Source organism: Cnephaeus nilssonii (assembly GCF_951640355.1).
Source record: "Cnephaeus nilssonii genome assembly, chromosome: 19".
NCBI lineage: Eukaryota > Metazoa > Chordata > Mammalia > Chiroptera > Vespertilionidae > Cnephaeus > Cnephaeus nilssonii.
The window spans coordinates 43,821,051-43,842,672 of record NC_137090.1 but is presented as its reverse complement, the minus strand read 5'-3'; the positions used below and the strand labels follow the sequence as shown (position 1 = coordinate 43,842,672).

General features: G+C 37.3%; 1 protein-coding gene across 5 annotated transcripts in view; it reads right to left on the bottom strand.

Moving 5' to 3' along the window:
* Positions 1 to 21,622, bottom strand: part of MAP2K4 (mitogen-activated protein kinase kinase 4) — a 112,146-nt gene that overhangs the window by 26,260 nt on the left and 64,264 nt on the right. For all 5 annotated transcript variants that reach the window (XM_079798922.1, XM_079798924.1, XM_079798923.1 and 2 more), the window contains 2 exons: positions 21,337 to 21,511; positions 8,708 to 8,827 (listed from right to left, as the gene is read on the bottom strand). In XM_079798922.1, coding sequence (XP_079655048.1) covers positions 8,708 to 8,827; positions 21,337 to 21,511 — 295 coding nt within the window. The remainder of the gene's footprint in view (positions 1 to 8,707; positions 8,828 to 21,336; positions 21,512 to 21,622) is intronic.

The window sequence follows — 21,622 nt, the reverse complement described above, 5'->3', positions numbered from 1 at the left end:
ACTGCTATTCCCTGCAATTTTCTGTATGTTTGAAATATTTCATAGTTTTTAAAAAAAGTAAGAACTACCTTAAGAAACGAGCAAAATAAACCAAAATAAGTAGAAAAAAAGAAAATGTGTGACCAGAATAAAAAAAATTAAATTAGAAAACAGAAAATTAATATTACTGGATGTTGAATCACTTAAAGATTAATAAATTTGAGCTGGGCGGGTGTGGCTCAGTGGTTGAACACTGACCTATAAACCAGGAAGTCACGCCCGATTCCAGATCAGAGCACATGCCCGGGTTGCGGGGGTTATGCAGGAGGCAGCTGACCAATGATTGTCTTTCATCATTGATGTTTCTAACTCTAACTCTCTCTCCCTCTCTGAAATCAATAAAAATAAATTTTAAAAATAAAATAAAAATAAATTTGATAAACCTCTAGCCAGACTAATCAGGAAAAAAATAGAGAAGGTGCAAATTACCTACATCATGAATGAGAGAGGGAGAGGGAGGAAACATCACTATAGATTCTACAAATATTAAGATGATAATAAAGGGCTGTCATAAATAATTCTATGCCAATTAATGTGACAATTTAGATGAAAGGGTCAAATTTCTTCAAGGAAATTTACCACCCAAGATCACTCGAGAAGAAACAGACACCTTGAATAGAATTCTATCTTTGAAAGAAATCGAATTTGTAGTTGAACATCTTCCCACACAAAAAAACTCCATGTTCAAATGACTTTATTGGTGATTTCTATCAAATATTTACAGAAGAAATAATACCAATTCCATAAATTCTTCCAGAAAACTGAAAATGGGGAAATATTTCCCAACTCATTCTATAAGGCTAGCATTATACTGATACAAAGCAAAAAAATAAATAAAACCATTATAAGAAAATTACAGATGATTATCTCTCATGGGATGTATATAAAACTTCTAAATAAAATTTTAGCAAATTTAACAACATATAAAAAAATAATACATAATAATCACATGGTTTTAGCCCAGAAAGACAAGGCTGGTTTAACATTTGAAAAGCAATCCATGTAACTTACCATATTTTAAAAAGAAAAATTTAGCATACAATCATCTCAAGAATGTATAAAAACCATTTGACAAAACTCTAGTATCCATTCCTGAAAAAACCTCTCAACAAACTAGTAATTGAAGGGAACTTCTTCAGCCAGATGAAGAACATCTATGAAAAACCTACAGCTAACATCATAATTAATGGTGAAAGGCTGAATGCTTTCCTCCTAAGATCAGAAACATAACAAGGATGCCCACTCTCACCATTTCTATTCAATAGCAGTGCACCAGAGGATCTAGCTAGTGCAATAAGAAACGAAAGAAAAAGAACAAAACCAAACAACAACAAAAATAGAGGTAGGGAGGAAGGGAGTGAAGGAAGAAAAAAGAAAAGAAAGAGTGTGTTAGAGAGAAAGAGCGAGAGACAGACAGACAGAGAGAGAGACCCAAATTGGAAAGACAGAAATAAAGGCTCTTTATTCACAGATGACATGATAATCTATGTAGAAAATGTGATGAAATCTACAAAAAGCTTCTAGAATTCATTGAGTTTAATAAGGTTGCACTACACAAGATTTAAAAAACAAAACAAGAATAGAGACAGAGAGAGAGATCCATGTGAGACACATCGATTGGTTGCCTCCCACAGGCACCTCAACCCAGGTGGGGATGGAACCTGCAACCCAGGTACGTTGCACTTGACTGGGAATTGAACCCCAGACTCTTCAGTGTGTGGGGTGATGCTCTAATCCCTAAGCACACCGGCCAAGGTGCCAGCTTTTTTCTTTTCTCTTTTCTTTCCTTTTTCTTTCTTTCTTTCACTTTTTCTCTCTTTCTTTTCCTTTTCCTTTTCCTTTTCCTTTTCCTTTTCCTTTCTCTTTCTCTCTCTTTTTTTTTGTCCAAGGGAACAGCACTCCACGCACAGGTAATAGCTAGTGTGAAGTCGTAAGAACCTGACTGAGCTTAGCTTACCTGTTCCTATCTATTTAGGAATGGAAAGAAGGTTGCCGTCTGCTGTTGCTGGAACATAGTAGGCAAAGAGCAGAGGCGTAAAGGAGAGGCAAAAAGCAATCAGGTAGTGTGAAGCTTTGCAAGTAAAGTGCAAAGTTTATTCTCAGTGCAATTCTCCGGGGGTAAGGTTACCTGATTTACCATTTTAAATCACTCTGCTGCATGGGAATGAATCTAGAAGGGCAAGACTAGATAGGAAAGACTGGTTAGACTGTGGCTTGGGCCAGGATTATAGCAGTGAGATGGCAAGGAAGGCCACCTTAAATATTAGGGTATATTTTGGAGGTAGAGCCAGTAGAACTTACTGATTGGAATGTAAGGAAATAAGAGGAATCAAGGTAACTCCTGACCTTTTGGCCTATGTACTTAGGCTGATAGGATCAATTGTGGAGATAAATCCTGGGGGTGATGAGGGTTTGGGAAGTGAAGAACAGATGTGAGGTAGTAAGTTGAGAGTTCTCAATTTGTGATCATCCTAATTTTTAGTTGCCTATCAAATATCCAAATGGAGCTATTGGTTAGGCAGGTGTACGAGTCTAGAGTTCAGGGGAGAAGTCAGGGTTGGAGATATAAATTTGAAAAAAACAAAAAACAAGAATCACTTGTATCTCTACATATTAGTCACAACGTAAGAGGAAATAATTTTTTTAAAATCTCATTTATTAAAGCATCAAAACTTATCACATACTTAATTTAACAAGTAATGTGAAAGACTTAAATGGTAAAAACTATAAAATACTGCTGGAAAATGTTTTAAAGATGTAAATAAATGAAATAAAATACCATGTTAATGGGTCCTTAGACTTAATACTGTTAAAATATTGATACTCTCCCAAAAGATGTATAGATTCAAAATAATCTCAATCAACAGTTCTGGGGATTTGTTTTGTAAAAACTGATAAGCAGATAGCAAAATTTATATGAAAACAAAAAGGGCCTCAAATAGCTAAAACTTATTTTTTAAGAAAAATGAATTTTAAAGACCAGTAAGTACTACATGATTTCAAGACTTTCTATAAAGCTAGACTAATTAAGACCGTGTGAAACTGGTACAAAGAGAGACAAAACAGATGAATGAACAGACTATAGACCCACACACTGATTTCTGGTAAAGGTACAAAGGATATCCAAATGCAAAAAAGCAAACATCAATCCACACATCTCACCACATAAAACTAATTCTAAATGGATAATATAATTGTGATGTCTAAAACGATAAAACTATGAGAGAAAAACATAAGAGAAAATTTGACTTCAGCAAAAATTCCTTAGATAACACCAAAAGCACAATGCATAAAAGAAAAAGACAGACAAGTTGTCTTACATTGACATTAAAAACTTTCGCTTTCTAAAATAAATATTTAAGCCCTAGCTGGTTTGGCTCAGTGGATAAAGCGTCAGCCTGAGGACTGAAGGGTCCCATGTTCAATTCTGGTCAAGGGCACATACCTGGGGTGCAGGCTTGATCCCCAGTAGGGGGCGTGCAGGAGGCAGCCAATTAATGATTTTCTCTCATCATTTATGTTTCTCTCCCTCCCTCTCCCTTCCTCTCTGAAATCAATAAAAATATATTTTTTTAAAAAAACCACTTAAAATGTATAACAGATAAAACACAGACATGGGGGGACAAACATTTGCAATCATATATCTGACAGTAAACCTGTCTCCAGAATAACATTTTTTTTAAAAACTCCCAAAACTCAATAGTAAGAAAATAAGCAAAACAATTAAGAAAATGACAAAAATATTTGAATAGAACTGCATCGAAGAACACAGCTGGCAAGTTAGCACAGGAAAAGCTGTTTAACAGCATTTGTCATTCGAAAAATGAAAATTAAAAATGCAATGAGAGTCCACTCTAAATCTATTAGAGTGGCTAAAAATTAAAAAGACAGACACCCCCAACTGTTGAGAAGATGTGGAAGAAATAAAGTCATCCATTACCACTGGAAGCTGAAAATGCAACCACAGTTGACCCTTGAACAACATGGGTTTGAACTTCAAAGGTTCACTTAAATGCAGATTTTTTTTTTTTTCAATATACAGTCACCCCTCCATATCCCTGGTTTCACATCCTCCTAGTCAACCAACTGTGGATGGAAAACAGTTATTCTGGATCTGCAGTGGGGAATCTGAGAATGCAGGGCGCCGATTGCATGCATTGTTGTATGCTATTTTACATAGGAAATTTGAGCATCTCTGGATTTGGGTACTGGTGAAGTGCCTAGAACCATCCTCTGCAGATACTGAGGGACAACTCTAGTTAAGTTTATGGGGAGTTAAAAGTTATATGCAGATTTTCAATGGTAAGCACCCCAACCCTCAAGTTGTTCAGAAGTCAACTACACTTTTAAAAATAGTTTGCCCATTTTTTTAAAAACTGAAACATATGATCCATCCATCCCACTTCCAGGTATTTAACCCAAGGGAAATAAAATCATACGTCCACTAAAATCCTTGTACACAAATACAGCAGTTTTACTGTAATAGATAAAAACTGGAAACAACCCTAATGAATAAACAAACTGTGGTGTACCCATGCAATGGAAAACTAATAGTACTCCACAAACAAAAGGAACAAACTATTTATACATGCCACAACATGAATTGCAAAATAATTATGCTGAGTATAAGAAAATTTCTTTTAAAAAGAGTACATACTGTTTGATTCCATTTACACAAAATTCTAGAAAATGCAAATTTATCTATAGTGGCAGAAAGCAGACCTACGGTTGCTGAGGATGCTGACAGCAGAAAGGAAGTGTGTATTACCTGTGGGACACAAGGAAACTTGTGAGTGATGAAGTTCATTATCTTGAGTATGGTGATAACTGTACAGGTGCATACATTTGTCCAAACATATCAAATTGTATACTTTAAATATGTGTGGTTTATCATGTGTCAACATTAGCTCCATAAAGTTGTATTTATAACTTGCAAGGGGGAAGGAAAGAGAAAGAAGAACATGAGAAGGAGGAGTAGAAAAGAGAAGGTGACTAAATTCAGCTAATAGCACTTTTATATAATCTGATGAACTTCTACAATCACAACTTACTCAGAACAGTATTTCCTACACTAGAATTTCTCCAACCTCAACCTAAGGATTTCCTTGCTATTAAATTCTGGCAATTTATATATTAAAAGCCTTTAAGTAAATTGTAGGCTAAAAGTTACTTTAATTTTTCAATACTACCAAGCTCTTTTTCCCAGTCTACAAAGCCGGAAAACGAATTTAGAAACCTGTGCAATTGGATGTCTTAATAACTTACTTAATCGAATCCAAGTTGAACTTGGGGCTTTTTATTTGAGTTTAGGTCCATCCTAGAAAGAAGTATACATGGTTGGAAACAATGGCAACATATAAGTTACCAACTTCAGTAATAAGTATTATTTATTCACTGCTCTAAATAAAGCTATAGAACTTACAAAGGCTCAAAATTACCCAAAGGCAAGATTAATCTCTACATAGTAGGTATAAGAAGAAAAATACCTTTTCACAAGCCCCTTGATTGATGGTGATTGAACCAGACCAAAACCTGATGTCTTATGGACACTAAATTATGTGAAATATTCTGGAGGGTTTCTCACAGTGACAGGATTAAAAGCACGTGTCTCTCACACAGTGATGTAAGGCAAAACGTCCTGACTGCACAAACACTTCCATTCTTTCCTATCATAAACCCAGAAATTTTGGGTCTATTACTGATACTGAAGGTCATGTAGCCAAAAGAGATCTTTATTTTTAAGTAATCAATCTTGAAAGAAAAGTGTTTCTCTAAACCCTTATTAAATCTGTTTAACATTTTTACCCTTTGTAACTTGAGAAAACAAACTTTGACTACTCACTTTTTTGTTTTAATCCTTACCAGGGGATATTTTTCCATTTATTTATTTATTGTCTGCTTGTTTGTTTAGAGAGAGTGGAAGGGAAGGGGAGGGACAGAGAGAAACATTGGTGTGCGAGAGACACCTGATGGCTGCCTCCCACACAGGCCCAACCAGGGCCTGAGTCTGCAACTGAGGTATGTGCCCTTGACCGGAATTGAAACCAGGACCCTTCAGTCTGCAGGCCGATGCTCTATCCACTGAGTCAAACCAGAAAGGGCTGACTATGCACTCTTTAAATGAACTTTCTGCTTCTAAAACTTCATTTTTTATTATTAAGAATATACCTATTATTTCTTCTATTCTATGATTTGGGGGAGAAGTTTAAGTTCACTCTAGGCATTTTGTGACTATATACAGCTTAACTGTATAGTTCTTAAGATTTCATCTTATCATAGTCAAAAACTGTAATGTTTAAAAAGGTTATATTTTAAATTAAGCTAAAAGTTCTTCATCCCTGGACCACTTGTGGTATATAATGACTGAACAGTGAGAACTTTGTCTCTGAATTCCCAACTCTGACACGTAGTGGCTGTGTGACTTTTTTCAAATTAGTACTCAAATCTCAGTTTGCTCTCTGGAAAAAGGACATAGTACCACCAGACTCCCTGAGACCGTTGTGATGATAATATATGTGAAAACGATAGAGCATTCAATAGATGCTAGTGCTTATAACTGCTTATCTCAACTCCCTTCGACCTTCCTGAGATGTAAAACTGAATTTTACCCAGCTATTCATGAGAAACCATAAGGATACCATTCAGATCCTATTCTTTTTGCTTATACCTTAAAAAGCTTTTTGTTTTATTATCAGTAAGTTTTCAATTGTGGATATCACTTATTGGTACTTTGCCTTCTTTTCATGAAATCAGAATTCCACACTACTTAGCCTAGGGCTAGATATTTAAATGTTGCTTAAATGAAGGATTAAATAAAAGAACAGGAGCACTAAGTTGGCATGTTCAAGCACTAGGGAGGTGAATTTCAGTGAAGATGAGCCAGTGGGAGGCTTTAGTGAACACAGCACTGGAAAAGCTGACTATGGAATCTAGTTAGGAGAGAAGATCTAGTCCAATCCTAAATAACAACTCTTTTGCATAAGATTGAAAAAGGATTTAGTGATTATGAAGAATAAAGTTATGGCTTGGTGAAGAAGGGGAGAGGAGATACCAAGATTCCTGTGCAACCTAAAGTTCCAGACTCATGACCTTACTAACAGAATAACTTGATGTAATACTTACGTCCAGGATACAGTTATGTACCTGAATACATGACTATATACAGATACAATGTCATACTGATGTGAAATAGTGAAGTAAGCTAAGAAATGCAATGTATTGGTTAAAAAAATATATGAATGTTCAAGTCATAAAAAGTACAAGGACAGGAGGAAGAAGAAACTACAAGTCTAGAATTAACAGTGATTAATTAGTAATTGAACAAAGAAATAGGCTTTATCATGAAGTAGTATTCTTCCAGTTACTAGAGTTACCTATTTAGAACACACACACACAAAAATAAATAAATAAATTTTAGGGTTGGGTGGAGAATTAATTGATTAACCTCTAAGGCAGTGATGGGCAACCTTTTGAGCTTGGTGTGCCAAAAAACTGAGCATAACTCGGGTAGTGTGTCACTTTGAGGAAAAAACATTATTTCGCAAATGTGTCATCCTCAGGAGCAGCAAATGTTTCACCCTCGGCATGAGGCCGCCTCAGCGGCCGCATGTCATCAGAAATGGCTACACATGTCAGTGCTGACACGCGTGTCATAGGTTCGCCATCACTGCTCTAAGGTCTTCTCCAATCACAAGATTTCATACTTCTAGCCAGTATACATTCAGTCCTGTCTTATAACGTAGTTGATTTTAAGTTTCAATAACTACAGTAAAAACCCCAAGGCTATACTCTTTATGATCCAGTTCCAGCACATCCGAACATTTTCAAAATGAGAATGGTATTTTTAATGAGCATTTAAAATGCTTAAGAGTTCAAAGTTGAAGGTATCACACTACCTTATATGAAAGAATACTACAAGGCTATAGTAATCAAAACAGCATGGTACTAGCATAAAAACAGACACATAAGTCAATGGAAAAGAATAGAGATCCCGGAGATAAACCCATGTCTATATGGTCAATTAATATTTGACAAAGGAGGCAAGAACATACAATGAGGTAAAGGCAGTCTAGTCAATAAATAATGTTGGAAAAACTGAACAGGTGCATGCGAAAAAATAAAACTATATCACTTCTTATACCATATATAAAAATAAACTCAAAGTAGATTAAAGACTTAAATGTAAGACTCAAAACCATAAAACTCCTAGAAGAAAACAAAGGCAGTAAAATCTCTGACATTTCTCTTAGCAGTATTCTTTTTGAAGCATTTTGTTGGGCCATGGAAACCAAATAAATAAAGAAATAAAGGTACATCAAGCCCTGGTTAGGTAGCTCAGTTGGTTAGAGCATCGTCCCAATGCACCAAGGTTGTGGGTTAGATCCCCTTAAAGAAGAGAAAGTATTTATAAATAAAGCAAGGAAATAGGGAATTCACAAATGACAGCCATTTTTTTAAAAAGTATAAGATTCACCCTTTAACAAAAGGAAAAATAAGTGGTAAAAATTTATGTATAGATTATCAAGGCTATATACTAAACTACTGAGAAATTAACTTAATACTAATGTATGGCATTTAATTGTACATTAATATCTAAGCCTGCCACACCCTTATTTATCCCAATTAGATATTCATTCGCCAGCTCAAAACGCAATTAGTTCATTCCTACCTCTCTGAAGAGTGCACCATAAAACTGAACAATGTATGGGCAATCACTACTCCGCATTACTACATCCAAATCCATAAGAAGTTGCTTTTGTTCTTTTTCATCCACTGTTGACCGAATTCTCTGGAAAAGAATGAGAGAAGATGTCATAATAACATAAAACAACTGTAGAAGCCTAAGAAAAACCACTACCACAAAAAGATCAAAAATTACTAAGCAAACTTCGCAAATACTAACCCAACATGAAAGTTATTATCTTTGTTATACTTTACAAGAACAATTTCTACCACAGAAAAACAAAATAGGACATAGGAATTTTTATTTTTAATAAAATAGTACTTAATAACTCTTTAAAGGATTCAGGCTCTCAAAACACAAGCATTCACTGATGATGTTGGAAATTATGCAATAAAGTTCTTGGGCAATAAAAATTAACCATGTGCAAAAGAAAATCATAAGGAACTACACTTTAAATCATAATGGACTATACTTTAAACAGTTTTCATGTGAATAATTAGAGATAGCTTCATATATGCTTTAATGATCATTTCAGAATTGTATGAAATCAAGGCATTCAATGCAAGAACATCCCTCTTCCCTCCTGGGATCCTTGCACCATAGCATCCTCATTCATTAGAGAGAGAACATATTCAGAACAGGTAAAAGTGAGAACTATTGTACGAGCAGCACACAGTCTACTATCCATGTCTCCAAAATCCTGGACTGGAATTCTCCCCATTCACCACTTCCTGAATGGTAAAATCAAAAAGTTCTACCTGACTTTCCAAACCATGAGTCAGAATGCAGGACAATATAAACATGTTGAAAAAAAACCTAAAACTGAGGAATAGAGGGCTCTTTGTCTATTCTAAGCTGATGAGGCCTTGCTCTGTACACTGCAGACTTAGGGTATATTCCTAACCCATCTACAGAACAACTTCTGTGCACAATCCTAAAATACTGCCACAAAAAAATTAGTATCCCCATGTTCTACCCACAAACAGTATAGGGCATGGAGATGGCCAGAGGGAGAGTTCTCACTGCACTACAGAGACAGAAGTTCAGAAATTATAAAACATTAATAACAAAGTTATCGCTTAACATTAAGGCATACAAACAACTTTTGTTCTCATAAAAATATTCAAAATGTCACACCGTGCCACTGTGTATAATACATAGCACATACTTACAAGGCAAGTTAGTATCAAAAAATACATAAGGTGGCATTTTGTCTTCCAAAGACTTCAAGGTATCTGTCCTCAATGTTCTTGAAAGGGATGAAGGCGTCAATTAAGTTCTTGAGCCCATTTTACAGAAGAGAAACCAGAGGCACAGAGAAATACAAGAGATGTATTCCATGGGACATGACAATAAGCAGTTATGTAAGGACTAGAAGTAGGTTCTCTCATCTTCATTTTCCACACTAAATAGGAATTCCATGCATTTCAAATACAAACAAATTTAATTTTGCTACTTAAAATACAGAGCCTCCTAGCTATAGTACTTCACACCAAATAAAATTTACTAACTGGCATCCATCTGTATATGCTGATTTATTTAAAACTTTGACATTAAATTTCACTGCATAAACAAGAAAACATAAGAATACAAAATACGAGCAGTACTTTCAAAATTAAAACATTTCCCTTCTCTCTCTTCTATCTTTTCATAGTTCTGGAATAAACAATCTTGCTTGTAAATCAATATCAGCATGTGTACTCAAAAATAGCCTACTGGTGCAATGTGCATTTATTCAAAATCTGACATTGATAATTCTTATAAACATTTCAACTACATGTATTCCTGTTTTAAATATATAACTGTGAAAGTACAGCTGTAAAAATACTAATTTGGGAAGGCAATTATTATTTTTTTTAATCTAAATTTAAAAGACAGAGATCTGGTAATTAGAGACAAACAGGAAAGAAAAAGCAAATGGCCCTCTATTTGGGTAAGATTTCCACCTATTAAAGAATTCTCACTTTTAAAAGTTGTAAAAACATATTTTTTTGCTATTTTATTTGCATGGATGTATTGGCAAGTGTAAATATACTAGCACACGCACTTACGAAATACTATTTTAAAAGACGCCCTCTTTGCTAGTTTATTTTTTGTTTCCCTAAACTGGTTATATGGTTTTCTATATTTAACATTTGTACAAATGTTTATATTTCAACTACTAGAAAGCATGTTACAGTCAAAAGTTTAATAGTTATCATCAATACCTGAATATTGGGGTCTATTTCTTTTTTAAAAATATATTTTTATTTTTAAATAAATATATTTGATTTCAGAGAGGAAGGGAGAGGGAGAGAGAGACATCAATGATGTGCGAGAATCATTGATCAGCTACCTTCTGCACTGGGGATCGAGCCTGCAACCTGGGCATGTCCTCTAACCGGGAATCAAACCGTGACCTCCTGGTTTATAGATCGATGCTAAACCACTGAGCCAGGCCAGCTGGGCGGCTGGGAACTATTTCTAAAAATACTGCTGTAGCTACAGAAAGAATACCTGTTACTATGTGAACTGGAGGTGGAACTGAAGTCCCAGCAACTGATTAATATCTATACTCAATCCCTGTCAGGATTATTATTAACCAGAATGTAGAGATAATTCCTGGTGCAGCTCTAACCTTTGAGATCATCAGCAGAGCAGGAATATCTATTCATCTTTAATATATTATTTAATACCACTACTAGTACAACACAGAACATGGGGCAGCTAGAGGGCCTAGCATGAAACTGATTTTGCTCCTGGATGCTTGTCAACAGACTAAGACCTCCTCATGCTGCTGGTATTACATCTGAATCATCTGGGATTAAGCAAGTATAGCTGACTCTCAATTATACTGAAGTTTTAGGGTTGTATTGCAACATTTCTTATATGTGAGCACTTAATAAAATAATTTAAAAGGCCTAAAGTACTCAAAAGGAGATTAACTACACATACACCTACAATAGCTTCAAATTGAAATTAAGTCAATAATTTAATAAATGATTAAAGTCGGAGAGAACTGTTTTTCAGGGCAAAATTTAGACTAGATTTTTTTTTTAATTCTAAAATTTTATTTATTTTTTTCCTTTGTAGTGACTTTATTGGGTTGTCACAGGTCAACAAAATTATACAGGTTTCAGTGTACAGTTCTACGACCCATCATTTGTACACTGTGTTGGAGATTGCTTAATGATAATCAATTATTCAAATGAGAGAATACTTAGCAACAAAAGTCACTACCAGGAAAGTTCTAATGGAACATCAAAACAATGTATATGAAAAAGATTATTAACATCTGAAATAAATAAGGCCCGAGTTCTCTAATATTAAGGAAGCATAACCACCTAAAATGGAACACATCAATAAGAAAACTTCTCTACCTTCTAGAAAGCTGTCCTTAACTGAGGGCACTGAAAACTGAAAGTGCAAAGGTGAAGCCAATTATACTACTGGAAATTCTCTTGTAATTATAATGTTCAGAAGTCAAATGTATTGGATAAATGCCTTGAATTACAGGCAAGTTTTTTATTTATATAATAAATCTAAAGGCTGATGTTTATTTGTGTTCAACAAACTATTTTTTTCTCATAAAGAGTAAGGATGAAAATCTCACCCAAGAACACAAATATTTTTAAAAATCATCTCAAGGACCTTACCTTTTTAAAAAAGTTTCATTTTCACCCAACTGTTAGACTCATTAAAATCGCTTGTTTCTATACTATGAGGATATTGAGCTCTTTTACTTAGCACTATTTTATTAACCTAGCTTAAGTAATTATGTAATGCTCTCACAAATTAAACTGTCTTTTTTGAAAATCAATCCACATTGCTTTTCTAATAATAAAGTATTTTCAAAGTATTAATCCACATTGCTTTTCTAATAATAAAGTATTTTCAAAGTATTAAAGTTTTCTTTTATTTGGAAGATAATGTAGAGAAATACTTCAAATCAAGACTTACTACCCTACATATATGAGTGGTTTTCCACAGTGAAAAATTTATATACTTTAAGCTAAAAACATTTTTCGAATTATTGTCCAAATCTGTATTCAAGGTTGTCTTATACTCCTAAAAAAAAGCTTTAAAACAGGTAAATACCAATAAATAGAGCATGTAGCTCCAGACCAGCAATGCCAAAATGACTCCAATTAAATGTCACTAGAGATACAAGGAAAAGGATGAACTGAATTCCCAGTTCTCTGGTTTTATGGCTGTGAGGGTTATATGTGGTTCCAAAGAGCGTCTCGTATATAAACACAAAGCACCGGGCAAGGGCTTGTCCTGAAATGACCCGACTGTGTCTGCCTGTGTCCTGCTGTGAGAACTCCTGCCTCTCACCAGCCTAGAGCTTTTCTTCCCACCAACTCAAGCTCGAAGGAAAGGTCAGGCAGGTGGCAAGCTCTATCTCTTGAACAGTGTGTTCATGGAGAGGCCCGCTGAGTCACCTGATTCCATTCCTGCTTAGAGAACGAGAAAATCAGGTCGTCAGGGACTTGAAAGACTCAGAGTAAGAAGGACTGATGACAAGTCATTATGTTCTTGCTTAAAAACAGTAACAGAGATGCAAATCAAAACAACAATGAGGTACCATCTCACACCTGTCAGAATGGCTATCATCAACAAACAACAAGTGCTGGTGAGGATGTGGAGAAAAAGGAACCCTCGTGCACTGCTGGTGGGAATGCAGACTGGTGCAGCCCCTGTGGAGAACAGTATGGAGTTTCCTCAAAAAGTTAAAAATGGAACTCCCATTTGACCCAGTGATCCCACTTCTAGGAATATATCCCAAGAAACTAGAAACACCAATCAGAAAGGATATATGCACCCCTATGTTCATAGCAGCACAATTTACAATAGGTGACATGGAGTAAGGTAAAGCAAGCGATTAGTATTTTGGCCATTAGCAATGCAAAGTGTTATTTTCTTTTTCTTAATCTTCACCCAAGAATCTTTTTCCATTGATTTTTAGAGAGTAGAAGGGAGGGGGAGAGAGAGAAGAGAGAAATATCCATGTGACAGAGATATATCTTCCGCGCGTGCCCGACCAGGGCCAGGAATCTGGCCTGCAACCGAGGTACATACCCTTGACCGTAACCGAACTCGGGACCCATCAGTCCACAGGCCGTTGCTCTATCCACTGAGCTAAACCGGCTAGGACCAAAGTTTTATTTTCAATTTACCACCAACCCAAATCAGAACACCAGAAGGTATTTACTTTCCAGCAAAGCTGTGTGGGATCTGCTATCACTTGCAGATAGCTAAAACTCATCTCTCAGTGACTGTGGCTCCTTCCTTTACATATGCACCTCTCACCATCTAAAGTGCCAAAGGCACTTGTATTTGTATTCCATATTCCAAGTGACGTCCAAACGTCTTGTCAAAAGGTATGATGTCAGAGCAACCACTCACAGGACAGAATGAAATCAGAAGCTCCCTGTGTTGATGTGTGCGCCAAGGGGGCACTGATAAGTATCATCCATGTGAAGTCCTAGAACACGGACATGAGTGACCGTATCACATGAGAGCTGAGGTGGAACTCCTCACCAGAAAATAAAAAGTGAGATAGTGAAGGTTCAACAGTCTTTGCTTTAAAATCTAAAGATGAGTCAGTTACAGATTGAAGTCCTCCTTCTATATGCCTCCCTTCTCACTACTGCATTTGACTAGCCAAAATAAATAAGTAAGTAAGTAAGTAAGTAAGTAAATAAATAAATAAATAAATCTAAAGATGAAAAGAACAAAAAGTATGTTAACTGACATAGTTATAATAATGGTATTTTGAAAATGTGTCCTCTTTCTGGGATCTACAAACACTAATACTTTTCTGCCATAAACACACCCTTGGTCATTAGGCATTCCTTGCTAAAGAAGCCTCCTAAGGTTAGTGTCTGTAAATAAAATGGAGGGCAGTCCATCGCCTGGCCTGTCAGTGGCTGACTTCAGATCAACTTCCATCAGTGATGTAGGGGGTAAAAGAGCAAGGATTACACCCAGATCCCTAAGTGTCCCCTTGGATCCTAACATTCTGATCCTTACAAAGAGGCTGCTTTCCCCTCAGAAATGCCCAGAATTACATTCTAATACAAAGCTGGGAAACTCCAGAAATCACCACAGCACATCACTTTGCGATCCCCTTCTTCTGGGCTACAGAAAGTCCTAGGCACCCTCACTTTCCCTATTTCCAGACTAAGATTCTATACCCCACAGATTCAGCAAGACTCTTATCCCTGCTGCTCAGGTTCATGCTCAGCTGCTAAAGAGCCCTCTAAATAGACCACAAACAAAGATGCCCATGACAGCTCACATGCCATCACTGATAAGGTCCAACCAGAAGCCAACATCAGCCAAAACAAACAAAAAAGTATTTGGGATGCTGATTATAGGTGTAAAAATGGTTTTCATGTCAAAGAGTGTCTGTTAAATCAATTGTTTGAAATTATGACAATACATGCTTTCACTAAGGCAGGAAGGATACTAAATCTTAACTGCAAAACCATCCAAGTCTTTAGAATCAATTTACTGAACTCTCAATGGTATCTTAGTCTAAATAATTAATTAATTAATGGTGGTACCTCCCATTCTTCTGACGACAGAGGCCCAATTAATTGCTTTTTGAAAAAAAATCTTATTGAGCTTTTTTTTATAGAAAGAGGAAGGAAGAGGGACACAGAGAGAAACATCAATATGAGAGCAAAACATCGATTAGCTGCCTCCTGCATACACCCTACCAGGGATTGAGCCTGCAACTTGGGCATGTTCATTGACCAGGAATAGAACTGGCACCTTTTGGTGCATGGAATGACACCCAACCAACTGAGCCACACAGGTCAGGGCCCAATGAATTGCTTTTATATGTGTCCTGCAGTTCCAAAAACAAATGCAATCATACATCATGGGAAAAGATGCCCTGGGGACAAAGTTAATGGGACAGGCTTGATATATGGTGATAAGGCTGGTATCATCTTCTTCCTCTTTCCTATTACATCACCCACATGTAAAGGACACAATGTTAATCTTAGCATTAAAATTTTAAGGGCTTACATACAGATCATAAATTACAGATCATTACTTCAGTACCAACAACAAAAAAGTGAGAGAAGAGTAAAAATTTGATGTATAACCAATTTTAGAGAAACAGCCATAAGACAACAAAGAATGACAGAAAAATGTGCAAGAGGTATATCAAATATTGGTTAGATGACTCTCATTTAGAATGAGGTGTGATAAGACATGTTTTTCTCCAAGTAACTATATAAGCTGGGATATGTGGTACTATGTCACAATTCAGTCAAATCAACCAAGTGATGATAGAGTTTCAGAAACTAGATATCTAGAATGTTCAGAAACACATAGTGGTTGACTAAAGTTCCCCTAGAGCAACCATTTCCAAACTGTCCTACTTGGACCCCAAAGGTTTTCTTAGAGGTCATGCCAAAAGGACTTTCAAATAGGGGTAGGCAGATTTCCCACCTCTTGCCCCCTTACATCAACCAGAATAGTACTAATTTTGTCTATTTAATTTATTGGGGTGGATATATAATTCTGAAACCACACTCTAAAAACCACTAAGAGCAACAGCAAAAAAAACACATGTATACTAGAAGTTCCAGTCCCAAATACACAAGGGACCTGAGTTCAAAACCAAGGCTGGCCAGAGGGCAGCCCTGCCACGTCCTTGAGATCTGCCCAGTGCTGGAGGTGATCCACTTACACTTTTTATATGCAACACTAGGAAGCCTAAAATAATACAGCTCAATCAATCATGTATTTCTTAATTAAGCCACATGATCCAGCCAATCAAATGAGAGCCTAAGACACTAGAGTCAGTGTGAATTCAAAACAAGATGGCCATGACTTGTGTATCCCACAAGTGATCTGATAATCAAACACTAGCACTGTGGCCTTCGAAACTCAACCAAATTGCCTAACAAAGCACTCCATACTATCAGAAAAAAGCTTTTCCAATATCATTCTAGCACTTTCAAAACAATGTGCAACACCAACATTTAAAGACTAAAATGAACCTTCTCCAATAATGCTCACACTCCCCACCCACAGAAATGGCAGGGCCCCTGCAGTGGTGGGGAAAACAAGCCAAGCTATACTTTGCTGACCCCTGCCTTCCCATACTGGCAGTACCACCTGCACCAAGGAGGCCTTCCTAATGAGCAGATGAACACCACACTGCTCAGGGGAGGGCTCAGCGGTGGGATGCTGATACTGTCAGATGCAGGGCTCTGATCCTTCCCAGCAGTCCTAGGGGTTAACACAGGTCTCAATTCCAGATCAAGGACACTGAAGTCAAGATCCAAACACCAAAGAGAAGCAGTAATGCAGGAATCGAGGTCAGGTTACCAGCCCAGGATCAGGAACACTTAAATCAATGCAACAGGAGAGTTGGAAGAGTGGAGAAAACACACTGAGTGTTGAAGAAATAAGACAAGTTAGATCACCAAGAAACAGAAAACACCTGAACCCTTAAATACAAGGTCACATCACAAATTCAGTCTGGCCTACGCACCTAACCTCAAATAGCCAACCTGACTTTCTTATTAACTCAAGTAATTTCACAAGTAAAAGACTAAAAGGTCCTCATAATGATCAATGGTGACAGCCTTAACATAACTTCCTAGCCCCACCTACCTGTCCAATATTAGTTCCAATCTCCAATGAGATCACAGCTTTATTTCAGCATTAACCCTCCAAATAACAATCCCATTGCCTTCCATTTTTAGTCTCAGCAATTTCCTTCCCTTACGTTCCCTCTCACTTTCATTCTTTTCTACTCTCCTGTTTCTTCTCTCATAGCCTACAAACAGGAGCAGGGCACGCATGCCTTAAGGAAATCAACATGGACATGAGTCTGTTAGGAAACATTAGGGAAGCTGGTAGTCAACGCAAGCAGGATTTACACTGCAGGCAGGGCCAGGTGGGGGCTCCCTGTCAAGGCCCGAAGATCATTCCTCCCTGTCAGCAATGTGTGTGTCACTCCACTCAATTCTAGCCCACAGGCCTGAACCACAGCACTTCAGCTACTCTCCCCAACTGTTTATTCCTGGGTCCTGGTTCTGATCATCCGTGGACCTAACTCTCCTGGTGTTTCTAATCCTGGCTCAAAAAGCTAATCCCGAGTGCTTCTTCCAACGTTTGCTCTGAATGTTGGGCTTTTTCTATGATTAACCCTGCCAGAGAGCTAGCCAGGCACCTGCTTTACTGTTATAGGACAGCGATGTACATGTCTAATGTCTTCATTCAGTGGCTATCCCACCATCATGCAAAATGGGCATAAAATGCTATCTGCAGAGGATGCTGACCAAAGTCTGGAGTACCCAGCCAGTCGAAGGTTGTCCTTCCTGAGCTCTAGAAGGCCCTGTGGTGACAAGGGCTCTGCCCAGGGCTGCCCTGTGATGCTGTCATTCAGGCAGACGTAATCCAGTCCTGTCGCCACCATGCCGGAAAGAAGAAGGCCGTTTCCTCAGGTGTGTGCAGTTAAAACTAAAGGGTTAAAATTTTCCAAATTGTTCGTCCTAACACAGCACCACACTGACAGCTTGGGGACTGTCCTCAGGTCAAAGGTCAAAAAATTATTTTAAGTATAACTTTTACAGTGTTATCTTATTGAACCTGATTTATTATATCTGAACTGATTTTTAGATTAAGTCTTGGAGGTAATTATTTCTGGTAATTAAGAAGTCGTCTTTTCAAACATTTCTTATATTTGGCAAAATAAACTTGGGGAAGGGCTCCCTCCCTCAAAATTAAAAATGAGAAATAACAACTATTTAACTATCAGGTTAATATCACAGTTCATTTTGGTACAGATACTGCAAGTAAATCTTAAGGATGATTTCCAGGATAAGCTTAATATCTAACAAAGTAATCCTTCTAAAGTCCCAAATTGCACATTAAAACACTAGTACAGGGCTACTTCAAGTGTATTTCTCATTTCACCCACTGCAATGGAAAACTCACAGCACTGTGAACCATGGTCTCATAGTTCGTTTATATATCTCCACAGTCCTACTTTCAGAGCTAAAAACTGTGGGTGCTCAGTAACTCACTTTCTACATGTACACGTCAAATCAAACTCCTTATTCATACATTGCTTCTATGTATTTGTACTTGTTAATCTGGCTTGTGTGCCTAAGGAATGAGGGAACAAACTGTCTTAGGTGTGATGAAAGGTTAAGCTTTTTCAAAGAGACCAACAATATATGTATTTTATAATAGATGGCATATATCAGTCATCAAATACACCTTATCAATACATTGGTTAATATGTATATTACCATCCTCCTCATGCTAGACTATCACACATGCTCAAGAATTCAGGGTATCAAATGTGACCATTACCAGTATGTAGGTCCCAAAACTGCCTTAAAGTATTTCTTACGAGTTGGGTTGTTGTTGTTGTTGTTTTAATATATATTTTTATTGATTTTTAGAGAGAGAGGAAGGGAGAGGGAGAGAGAAAGAGAAACACTGATGTGAGAGAGAAACATCAATGGGCTGCCTCCTGCCTGCTCTCACCAGGGATTGAACCCACAGTCGGGCATGTGTCCTGACCAGGAATCAAACCAGCAACCTTTTGGTGCATGGGATGATACCCAACCAACTGAGCCACTCCAGCCAGGGCAAGAGTTGGGATTTTTAAATTTTATCTTTATTGTTCTAAGTATTACATATGTCCCCCTTTCTCACCCTTTAATTCCCCCCCCCCACTTCCCCTAGGCACCCCCTTCGCCTACAGCACTACTGTCTGTGTCCATGGGTTATGCATATATGCAGAATAGCATCCCAACAGAGGTTCTCAAAATAAGGTCAAATTACAAATGGCAACAATTTCCTATCCTCACTTTTAAATTCCTTCAAAACTTGAGTCAGCATTATACAGTTCCAAAGGTTATCAAATTAAGAAAAACATTTTTAACGTCAAAATGAAGTATCTTATTTACCTTTAAAACCGATTAACTGTAACTAAGCCAGTCCAGATTACTAAAACAGATCCCAATGTGAATTAGCACAGGGGAACACACACAGCACAAACTGAAAAAAGCAGAACATGACTACTTAAAAGTGCTTTCCCTAGTGTTTGGGTCAGAACTTAGTTACAGAGGGCAGATTTCCCTTAAGGCCCAGCTAAGTAAACGCGGATGTTATGAACAGACAACGTGGGGCAAAGCAATACTCATGCAGAAGAGTCTAAATAAAATGACTTTCCTTCCACTTACTCTGCAGTGGCACAAAATCAAAAGAGAAACAATTTATTCTAAGAAAAACAACATTTTATTTCAACAGATAATCCAGAGCAAAGATCTTAGCATCTTCATCTTTAGAGGCCTATGGGTTATATGCAAAATTTCATACATGTCTGCACCTTTCTAAGAAAAAGTCTATAGATCTCATCACATTAGAAAATATGACCAAGATAAGAACCTACAGAGAAAATCATAGTTTTCCATCATTAATTTCTCATTAGTTTTAATGACCCAGCAAAAAGAAATGCTCAACAATGAAGGAGGCTAAAATAGCAACATTTTGCTCACAATAAACTTCAACACAGGCAGCCTTTTATATTAATATAATATAAATCCACTCCCCAAAATCAAGTCAGAAACTGAGGCTCCTCCTCTCATCAAGCTACTTTGATAAACTCTCAAAATAGGGAATTAACAGGAAGATAGTTAGCTTAGTCTGCAAACCCATTCTCAATTCTTACAAACTGGAACATTATTTATCACTCTAAGAATTTTAAATTCAATGACAGTATATCCATATCTTATTTTTTTTACTTTTCTTTAAATTGCCCCCCACCCCAACTGTCAATTTTCCTAAAATATCTTACACAGAGCAAATATTCATTAAACATTGGAACAAACAAGTGAACAAATTACAATTATATGGGCCAACTAAGAGTGGGATGGAAACCATCAGTTCATTACAGGTGCCAACACAAGCCTGCCAGGTACAATCTATGGGCCAATCTCCATTTCTGGCCACTCTTTGATTTTTTTTTTTAATGAACATATTAAGTGGCATGACACTCACAATAAGGACAGAATGTGACAGCGTTATCACAAGGTTTACATTTTAATACATCTTCCAAACCAGGGAACAGGGCAGTACTGAGTGGAGATGAAATAAACAAACAGAAGCCGAGCCGGTCAGGACCGAGTAAGGTTGAGGTTAGTGGCAACAGCATGTGCGTGGTTTCCAGGAAACCTTCAGTAAGACTGCTGTTAGCCCTAGCCCCGCACCCTGCCCAACCCAGTGCGCTGCCTCTTCTTCCAGCTCCCGCCTGGCTCAGTGCAGCACTGCCCTGCTCCCAGGGGGGCAGCCGCCCGGCCTGAACTCACCTGGGCCGTGGAAGGGCCTGAAGTTTAAAACATGTTAATGCATCATGCCAAAAGTGCAGTGAACATGCATACTTCATACACTCATGGTTCCAGAGAGATAGAAAACGTGCCACCAATAAGACAATCTCTGTACAAAACACTCTCAAAGAATTCGAAGAAACAATTTTATAGACACCCACATTTACCACAAAGTAGTAAGAACAGAATAGTAGTATTACTACATCAAGAAACTGCACCTAACAGATTAAAGTTCCAAAAATAATTATGTGCTTCACCTACTTTAACTGCCATTATTTGTCCACTTGGTTTGTGGACCATTTTGTTGACAGAACCATACGCTCCTCGTCCGATTTCTCCCAGGTCTTTCAAGTCCTCTGCGGTGAAATCCCAGTGCTGTTCAGGGGAGATCTTCAGTTTTCCTGACGATTCGATGCTGTGTGTTCTCAGTCTCTCTCTGTTAAAATATTGAAAAGCAATTTCCACATTTTAAATAGGGTTTGACTTACTTATTTTAGCTAGCAGCGATTAATGTGTGGGAAATCTGTTTTCTCATAATTTACTAAAA